Source organism: Hyalella azteca, unplaced genomic scaffold (assembly GCF_000764305.2).
Source record: "Hyalella azteca isolate HAZT.00-mixed unplaced genomic scaffold, Hazt_2.0.2 contig6929, whole genome shotgun sequence".
In the NCBI taxonomy this organism is placed as follows: Eukaryota; Metazoa; Arthropoda; class Malacostraca; order Amphipoda; family Hyalellidae; genus Hyalella; species Hyalella azteca.
This window is the reverse complement of record NW_025937069.1, coordinates 221,093-231,216: the sequence shown is the minus strand read 5'-3', so window position 1 is coordinate 231,216 and position 10,124 is coordinate 221,093. Positions and strand designations below refer to the sequence as shown.

The window sequence follows — 10,124 nt, the reverse complement described above, 5'->3', positions numbered from 1 at the left end:
AGCTTCTAAGTGGAAAAAAACACTGGCGTAATCTGTCCGATTATTTTTGCAAGCTTCAATACATATGATGGTTGCGTTGTCCCGGGGCTGAACATTTTACATCCGCCGCTCGTAATGCGCTGTTGGGGTCCGGGTTTTAGTCAGTACCGCAGTCGTATCTTGTCGGGTCTCGCTACGTCGCTTGTTGGCAGTCGTCAGAAGTTTATTGTGGAAGAGTCCCATTAGTTGGCAGTCGTTGAAAAAGATAAATGACCTATTATTTTAGCTCGAAAGTCGTTGTAAAGTAAAAAAATTGGTCGATAACTTCAGCGAAAGTCGTTGAAATTACAACGACTATTGCCATTGTATGAGACCTGGAATGGCCCAGACTGCCAGAGCCAGTTATGCTGCTAATCTTGCTAATAGCACCTGAGTTATCAGCTTCCAATAGAAATACCTAATCTATTTCAAATAGTGGCAAAGCAGAATAATATTTAGACTCTTCCTCAAGCTCATTTAAAAGATTTATGAGTCCTAGGCTATAAGAATAACATGTAAGTTAGGTATAAGAGTAAAACTGTAAAGCTAATCTGAATCTGGAATATTATGCAGAATTTTCTGAAATTCTTGGGTAGGTACAATTTTCGTACAAATGATATCATAAAATTGTCACGTCATGTGGAATTGGGAATTAGGGTGGGTTAGGCTAATGAATGAATTGATGAATGAATGAATTGAAATTGCCACTAAAACAAATTAGGTATATCTTAAAATTGTCACTGACTCACTGTCATGTGGGATTGAGAATTAATAAATGAATTGATGAATTAATGAATGAATTAAAATTGTCACTATGTCATGTTATCACTAACCAACCCATATAAATTATAGTTCTGTCTAGTATTTTACAGCTAGCCTACAATTAATGATGAGTGGTGAGACTGAGGCAAGTATCAAAAACATCTACCTTTAAGTCCGTGACTAGAGCTTTGTCGCCATTTTTAGAACTGCGATATTTCTGCCAGATGAATTACCTCCTATCTAATTAATAAAACTGCATGATCCGCCGATGATGATTGGGCAGCAAGATTTAAAATGTGTTAAAAATTTGTCACGCTGGAGCTGCAAGATTTCAGAAACAAGTAGAAAAATTCCAATCCTGTCTAAGATGAGGACCTCATCTTAGACAGGATTGGAATTTTCCTGACAGCCGTGACAGAAGGCTGAAATTCTGAGAATGGAAGTCCGAAGTTCACTTATAAAAAACTTTCTACCCAAGGTAGAAAGCTTTCCTTAGAACAGTGATCTACCAGGTGACTGAGTCCCACTATGCAGAGGGTGGATGCAGCGTCGCCAATATATGGATTTTTAAGACCAAAGCGTCGCCGGCCATTTTGAAGATGCGTTGCCGGGTAATTTTTAATGAAAAGCCATTTATGCTGAGTAATGACAAACTATTTACAAGCCACGAACTTAGTTACAAGGTTGCATGCACGTGTTACCCCAAATAACTAATTTTACCCTAAAAACAGTCCGATTGTACAGCAAGTGTCAACTGAACATGTAATAAAGCAGTCTGACCGCTCTAATGTGACCGAAACTACGCAATCGAAAAAATGTTGTTTACATTTTTTGCGGGAACTCATCGCAACTGATTTCCAGACAAGCTTTGCTGCATCGTATTCCATCCAATGCACCGGAAACCTTACTTTTTTTCTAAATAGTTGGCCAAAGACTGAGAAATATATTAAATGCAAGAATTTCAATCTAAATGTGTCGGCAAGATCTTCTGAAGGCGAAAATTTGGCTACTGAAGCGTCGCCAAAGATCTTGCAATATTCATCCACTCTCTGCACAGTGGACTGAGTCTGACTATAAATGAAAAGGAGGATCAAAAGTGGAAGAACTGTTTTAATTGTATAGTGCCTCAGGGCTCAGATTTGTTATAGAATTGTATGGATGTCTCATGTTGGATTATATTTTTATTTTTTTTTTCATTTAATGGATTTTTTGAAAAATGTCCAGGCTCTTTGTTTGCATTGATCAAGTTTAAGTTAAGTATTAAGTTAACCAGTACTGGTACAGGCAGTACTGTAGTTAGTTTTTTTGTGTAGTACATATAGGTACCATATTTGGGGTGGAGCTTATGGGCACAATCAATCACAGCTGGAAAGCAAACAAAACATCCCCATCAACCAATCACAGCTAGAAAGCAGATAACATTACAATTTCATTAACCTGTTGCAGCTGGAAAGCTGAAAGGGGCTAAATTCTAAAATCACAATTCCATCAACCAAAACCAATCACAGCTGGAAAGGGATAGGATATGTATATAAATATAATGGACTGAAAGTGGAGAGTTCCTGGCCTTTCCTAGCTTTCAGGTGCTGCTTTCTAATATGCTATGTGTACTGGTTAATTTAATATCCCTCTAGAATTCCTCACTGAATTTATTATGAGGTATGTGCAGTTTTTGCCAAAATTCCAAGTGGCAACTGATGTGACTCATGTGCCATGGACAGTAGTGTTTGGTTTTTCTGTTCAGAAATGAGAACTTGGTATTAAAGAAAGTTAGCAAAAAGTTCTGAAGGTCATTGCTGATGCACTGTTGGCAAGGTATTTATTGTCAAAAATCTTGAAGAATAAGAGCAATATAATACTGTTAGTTACAAATCCTCAATCTTAACTGCTGATATTTTGGCTCTGAAAAAGGGATCTTGTTGTCGTGTGTTCCATCATAATGAAATGTAAGCCAATTTTGGAAATAGCCCAGACTGTGTGGAATTCTAGGATAGTGCATCTTCTGTCTTTTTTGGGCAGATGCATTTTCATCTCCAGGCTGTTATTGATTGTGATGTCATCCACTCCAGACTGTGATTGGTAATGTGATGGCCATTCCAATATGCTATATAAATTGGTTAATTTAATACCCATCTAGAATTCCACACTAGGTGCAGAATCTACATTTAATTAAGCCATAACTTTCTGTGCTTAAGGTTAGTGAAGTTCTGCTGTATAATTTTATTGAAGTTCTGCTGCACAATTTTGATTTTTTACGCTCTAGAATCACAAGTTTTTGTTAAATTTAGAATCTTGAGGTTTAATTGTGTATTTTTTCAATCCCACCTGGAAAATAGTGCAGAAGCTCTCCATCATACACCAAAAAAGCCTGTGTATGTGGACCATTTCACCTTTTATATTATTCTATTTGACTAAGTATAGATGCTAATTCACCTGTTTAGTTGATACTTGATAGATATACACTATTGGGAGATAAATTAAACAAAAAATACCATGTATATACAAGGGTATCAACTTGCAATACATTTAAAGATCAGTTCAGAACTTCAGATGATTGTTGAAGGCAAGTCATTACCAACTTAAGCAATTATTCAGATGAAATTGGTTAAATATTAGATTACACATTTAAAATAACCAACCAGCAGTTACAATAATCTTCTTGAGCATTCTGAACTAGAAGTTCTTAGTGGGATAGTTGAATTCATTTTGAACCTAAAAATTGCTTCCAAGCTTCTTGTTTGATCAACTTTATCAATAAATACCTATAGATGTATGAACTAAGTAGATTGAAAGCCTGTTGATTAGTTCCAGAATTTGAAGGTAATTGGAAAAATTGATAACTACATATATGTTACAGCTGTCCTAACTATTTTTTCTTTGCAGACCAGGATGTCCACATTCAGAAATTTGTCCTCCTCTCGGAGACTGGTAAGTGAAGTGTGCCTCATATCGACTTTCATCTAAATCAATGATGGGTATTATTATGCATAATTTTTATTTCTATATGATATTTACTTGCTTCAAATGCAGTGCAGCAACTCCTGAATTTTCTTCACTGGTAGTCATTCATTTAAGAATGATAATTATTTATCATTAGCCGTAATTTATTTTTTGCATCATCAATTTTTGATTAGTTTTTTTATTGCTTTATATTTTGGACAGTAAAAAGCCTATGTCTTTTTGTCTCTATTTGTAACTTGAACTTCCTTTCTTAAAGCCCTTTACTTTGATAACATTTTATCTATGTAATCAAATCCAGTATTCATAAATTTTTGCTCATCACTTCACTCACTGATTCAGTGCATAACTTTGCTCAGATTTATTCTCTCCACAATTTAATTTAAATCTGTTTCCTGCCACACTTTCACTCACATGTTTCTGCCACACTTTCACTCACATGTTTCTGCCACACTTTCACTCACATGTTTCTGCCACACTTTCACTCACATGTTTCTGCCACACCTTCACTCAGATGTGTTTTTGCCTCACCTTCACTCAGATGTGTTTTTGCCTCACCTTCCCTCAGATGTGTTTTTTGCCTCACCTTCACTCAGATGTGTTTTTTGCCACATCTTCACTCAGATGTGTTTTCTGCCACATCTTCACTCTGATGTGTTTTTTGTCACACCTTCACTCAGATGTGTTTTTTGTCACACCTTCACTCAGATGTGTTTTTTGCCACACCCTCCCTCAGATGTGTTTTTTGCCACACCTTCACTAAGATGTGTTTTCTGCCACACCTTCCCTCAGATGTGTTTTCTGCCACACCTTCACTAAGATGTGTTTTCTGCCACACCTTCCCTCAGATGTGTTTTCTGCCACAACTTCACTAAGATGTGTTTTCTGCCACACCTTCCCTCAGATGTGTTTTCTGCCACAACTTCACTAAGATGTGTTTTCTGCCACAACTTCACTAAGATGTGTTTTCTGCCACACCTTCACTCAGATGTGTTTCCTGCCACACCTCCACTCAAATGTGTTTTCTGCCACAACTTCACTGAGATTTCTTTCCTACCATAGCTCAATTTGTACCACAACTCCGCTCAGATGTGTTCCCTCTTCTAAGTTTAATAACTCTGTTGGACCATAACATCCATCCCTCATGTTCTTTACCATAATTGTACCCTGAGCCTGGTAGCCCTGACCGCATGATCTGTGCAGGCACTTGGGCTACTGGGTCTGGCTGGGGCAGGAGGGGCGGGCCTGGCGCTGTCCTTGGAGCGTGCTGTGTCAGCGGCCGATGCTGATCGCTTTGCACACGCGCCCCACTTCCACTGGCCCCATGAGGGCTTCCTTGACTCTTATGATGTCAAGAGCATCAGGCGGGGCTATGAGGTAACATCAGCTGCCAGAGCTACCTTTAGAATGTCCCTATGATGTCAGGAGTGATGCTACTGTACGGACCACTCTGTACTGATGCTACTGTACAGAGCACTCTGTACTGATGCTACTGTACAGACCACTATGTAATGATGCTGTATAATGGCCGTGTTGTGCACAGGTCTACAAGAACGTGTGTGCCGCGTGCCATGGTTGCTTTACGGTCGCCTACCGCATGCTCAGGAACGTCTGCATGACGCCAGAAGAGGCCAAGGCTGAGGCCAAGAGAGCCACCGTGAGTACCGCTTACGCCTCTCAATCTTACAGATATAACTGATGTACCAACTTTTATTACAGCAGCAAGGTTAGCAACGAACATTCATACATTGAAACGTTATATTGAGGTAACAAGTTAACTCCTTTCAGCAATATCAATGCCAAACAAGCAATGCTAGAAAACGAACCCTACAAGATTTATTTTTCAGTAATGCTCACTATTTTCCCAAAGTTTTAAGTTTGTTTAGCATCTACAATCAATGTTTTTGAATTAAGTTTACATCAAGAGTTTTGGGAATACAATTATTCTGTTTTAGTTATTTTGTATTCCATGAAAGCTTTGAAATTACCATTTCAGAACCCTGCTAATACTTTTGCGTTCTTCTGATTGAATTTTATATCAAAAACGTCTCGTCTAGGTCTAGCTATGTGTGAGATAAGTGAATAACATTACCTAATTTCCATGTTGTTGCCTGCAGTACCTGGACGGTCCTAACGACGAGGGCGAGATGTACAACAGGCCTGGCAAGACGGCCGATTATTTGCCCAAGCCTTACCCCAACGAGCAGGCGGCCGCCTACGCCAATGGGGGCAAGGCTCCCCCCGACCTCGGGCTCATTACCTTTGCCAGGCACGGATACGAGGTGAGGGCCTCCGTCGGTTTGGGTTTAGAGAGCACCGCATTACTCACACAATTTCTGTGTTTGTTACGGCTGTTAGTTTGGACGTCTTACTGTATGCTTGTAACGGCAGTTAGTTTAGACGCTTACTGTATGTTTGTAACTCCTGTTAGTTTAGACGTCTTAGTATATGTTTGTAACTCCTGTTTATGTATATAACTCCTGTTAGTTTATACGCCTTACTGTACGTTTGTAACTCCTGTTAGTTTAGACGCCTTACTGTACGTTTGTAACTCCTGTTAGTTTAGACGTCTTATTGTATGTTTGTAACGGCAGTTAGTTTAGACGTCTTACTGTATGTTTGTAACTCCTGTTAGTTTATACGCCTTACTGTATGTTTGTAACTCCTGTTAGTTTAGACGCCTTACTGTATGTTTGTAACTCCTGTTAGTTTAGACGCCTTACTGTATGTTTGTAACTCCTGTTATTTTAGACGCCTTACTGTACGTTTGTAACTCCTGTTAGTTTAGACGCCTTACTGTATGTTTGTAACTCCTGTTAGTTTGGACGTCTTAACACGTTGACTCCGAAGTGGTACATATGTGTACCACGAAATGTATTTCTCCAGGACGTAGTGGTACATAATTCAGGTTGCCTAAAATCGGCCAAATCCGATAACAAAAAAGGCCGATAACTTAATATATTCTAGTTTATTTGTAGGTTCCGCTATAAAAATTCCATTTTTCTTTTTCAGTATTTAAAATTTAATTAGGAAGAACCCCTATAACAAATGTTAGCCGGCCAACGCAATTGAGAAAAACTAAATCACCGAATTTGTCCGGAAAAAATGACCGTCTGGCAACCCTGTTTAAAAACAGTACAAAAAGTGAAATAATAGTACAAGATGAAGCAATCCGAGTCAAAGTGTTAATGTATGTTTGTAACTCCTGTTAGTTTAGACGTCTTAGTGTATGTTGGTTTCTTCAGTTAGGATACTTTTGGTCATACAATTAAAGTCAGCAAACTGAATGTTAAGGAAAATTTGAAAATAATTCCTCGGTTATTTTGTGAGCAGAACTACATCTTCGCCCTGCTAACTGGGTACCAAGATCCACCCGCGGGCTTCCAGGTTGACGAAGGTCTCTACTTCAACCCCTACTTCCGAGGAGGCGCTCTGGCCATGCCTCCTCCTCTCTACAACGAAGTGAGTCTCGCATCATTAATATTAATATATTGTTATATTATACCAACCTTTGGAGACTTCTGTATTTTATTAGGCCGGGAAAACGTGACTTTATGCTGCATGGAAAAATTCACAATCATCCCAATTGTTCAATAAATTCCAGCGCACCAGTTGTGCATTTAAATTGAGTTGAAGACTCATTGCTGAAATTGAGTAAATTCCACATAGTCGGCACACGTGTGTTCTGTTTCACCTTGAAAAACATTTTGATTGTTCAGATGAAGATTTGGTCGGCAATTCATTGATTTCTCAGCAATCTACGTGTTTCAATAGTTGAAATCTAGGCGGGGTTGACTGGAATGCTGGTGGAAACTTGAATTTTGAAAGTAACCGGCGCGGTTTGCAAAGATTAGGCGGCTTATTTTTCATCAAACGGGAATAGAGATTGACTTCAGATTAGTGATCTCAGGCGAAAATTTATTATGCTCAAACTGTTCTCTATATTTATTTTTGTCATTTGAAGGTACAGATAAATATTAAATGGACTCTTAAGATACAGGCATTATTAACAGCGGTTCATTTACAACTTTAGTTTGGACTAAGTGAATTGTTCATTCGATGCCTGTGACGTTGTTGGTCCTTTGCTTCGAATTCTGTAATTTGCCTTGGTAATCGTCCTCAAACTTAGAATTCTTCTTCTATCATCTCAACTCGAGGCGCGTCGCCACACTAGTTTAGGTTTACAGTTATGCCGATTCATAACCTATTTAATTTATAATATAGTTTATTCTAATTATCCCGCTTTTTCCATGTATTCAAGACCAAGGTTAGATTTTGTACAGATTTTCAATAAGAAGTCTAGTCCAGTCAAACTCACGTCCATAGTGAACCATATGTAAAAGAGTATTGACTCATTTCTCGCTAGCTCCTGTATAGTGAACCATGTAAAACGGCATTGACCCATTCCTCACTAGCTCCCGTATAGTGAACCATGTAAAACGGTATTGACCCATTCCTCACCAGCTTCTGTATAGTGAACCATGTAAAACGGTATTGACCCATTGCTCACTAGCTCCTGTATAGTGAACCATGTAAAACGGTATTGACCCATTGCTCACTAGCTCCTGTATAGTGAATTGTGTTCAATAATAAATTACGACTCATGCAGGTGCTGGAGTACAGCGACGGCACTCCCGCCACCAAGTCGCAGTGCGCCAAGGATGTGGCTTGCTTCCTGCGCTTCGCCGCCGAGCCCTGGCATGACGAGAGGAAGAAGTTGGCTCTCAAGCTCGTCTCCCTGCTCGCCCTCATATCGGCTGCCCTCGCCTACTACAACAGACACGTTTGGACTGTTCTTATCAATAGGAAAGTCATGTACGTGCCCAAGAAAAAATCTTCTTAGGAAACTCTGCACTAAGTGGATATTAATGGTCTTGCATGGCGCAAAGATTATGTAAACCCGGGATGCGTGTTGATTATAGTTGCAATTTTTGGCCTACCAGGAAGCTAAGATTGAAATTTCAATTATTGTGCGAGGGTAATTTACACTTGAATTTTTCGGTGGCAATTTGTATGTTAGAAGGATATGCTAACTATTGTAAATTTTGTTAACTGAGCGCTAAAATTTCATAACAAGAGACCCATTCTGTAAGTACGTATTGCCATCTGATTCAGTAAATGAACCATTGTGTAAATGCATCACTAATTGGTTAATCCTTTAACATCAATGAATATAATTTGTTCACATTTTTCTTCGAGCTGACTTCTAGCTTGGTATTAGAGGGATAGCTACGTCCTGCAGTGGTTGTTTGTCCGGCCTCTCTAATGTGGTGATTGCATCAGGACACTGCCATACACGATTGTTTTTTTAATCGATGCCATTCCAATGCAGGCTTGGCAGTGTTGGGGAAATGTACATACTCTATTATATTATTTATTAAGTGAAATATGTTGCAGTTCGCTGTTGAACTCTGCAGTGGAACAGTAATGATAAACCAGAGCCTCCCTCTTTTGACTCTGATTACCCTACGCAGCGCAAAATGACGAAGCTAAATTTTTGTTACGCCTTAGATTGGTTAAGAATTTGCCTGAAAGTCAGCTGGCAGTTTCAAACATTTTCTCGCAGAAGCCTCCGCCTTGTATGTAATGGCAACTCGTGCCAGAGCAAGGGAGTTAAGTCCCAGTGAGGGACTGTAGGCGTTTGTTGCATAGATCGCTCGTTATACTATAAAAAATGCTACATTTGAAGATAATTCCTTTATGGAAATGAAGGAAACTTGTCTAATAATGGAAATCAAATTTTCACAATTTTTTACATAAAAAATGATCGCAGGATCATGGTACGTACCATGCGCAGGATGACCTACACTGTCACGTCTTCAAGTTTTTTTTTGTATTAAAATGTACGCAATGTCAATACTAATGTCATTTATTTATCGCAATAGGTTTTAAAATCCCTCAAAACCCATATATTGACAGTTTTGTCATAATTATTTATCATGGTTTGATTAGTTTCTATAAATTTGGTAATGGTTAAGAGCGTAGGTGAAAGGCCGCGTTTTTGTCCGAGACGTTGAAAAATACGACGTAACTTTAGCTTTATTTGGTTATTGAAAAGCTCAAAAAAGGCTGCATGTTTTATTATTTTGTTAGCCAGACGTTTTATTCATATGCGTTTTAATATGTGTATAAATGAGAAAAAAATTCATAAACACCAAGTTATTCAATGAGAAAATGATTCATGCTGTTAATTTCTTTTTACGGAAAACGTCAACATATTTCATCAATTGCGGGGTAGTGGAGATCACTGACCATTTTTATTATGCTCGGATTTGACACCTTACTGACTGCACTCTATAGAACGACAACAAACGCACGTTTATGATGTTATGTCTGTAATAGTGTAATACCACCAGCACGCACTCGTCATCCGATTCCGAGGACCA

At 38.7% G+C, this 10,124-nt stretch overlaps 1 protein-coding gene across 1 annotated transcript in view; it reads left to right on the top strand.

Moving 5' to 3' along the window:
* LOC108671006 (cytochrome c1, heme protein, mitochondrial) overlaps positions 1–9,187 on the top strand; it is a 10,988-nt gene extending 1,801 nt beyond the window's left edge. Inside the window, exons 2-7 of the mRNA XM_018158491.2 lie at positions 3,664–3,708; positions 4,942–5,115; positions 5,282–5,395; positions 5,856–6,020; positions 7,072–7,200; positions 8,348–9,187. Coding sequence (XP_018013980.1) covers positions 3,670–3,708; positions 4,942–5,115; positions 5,282–5,395; positions 5,856–6,020; positions 7,072–7,200; positions 8,348–8,581 — 855 coding nt within the window. The 5' untranslated portion in view covers positions 3,664–3,669 and the 3' untranslated portion in view covers positions 8,582–9,187. The remainder of the gene's footprint in view (positions 1–3,663; positions 3,709–4,941; positions 5,116–5,281; positions 5,396–5,855; positions 6,021–7,071; positions 7,201–8,347) is intronic.
* Positions 9,188–10,124: the final 937 nt, after the last annotated feature.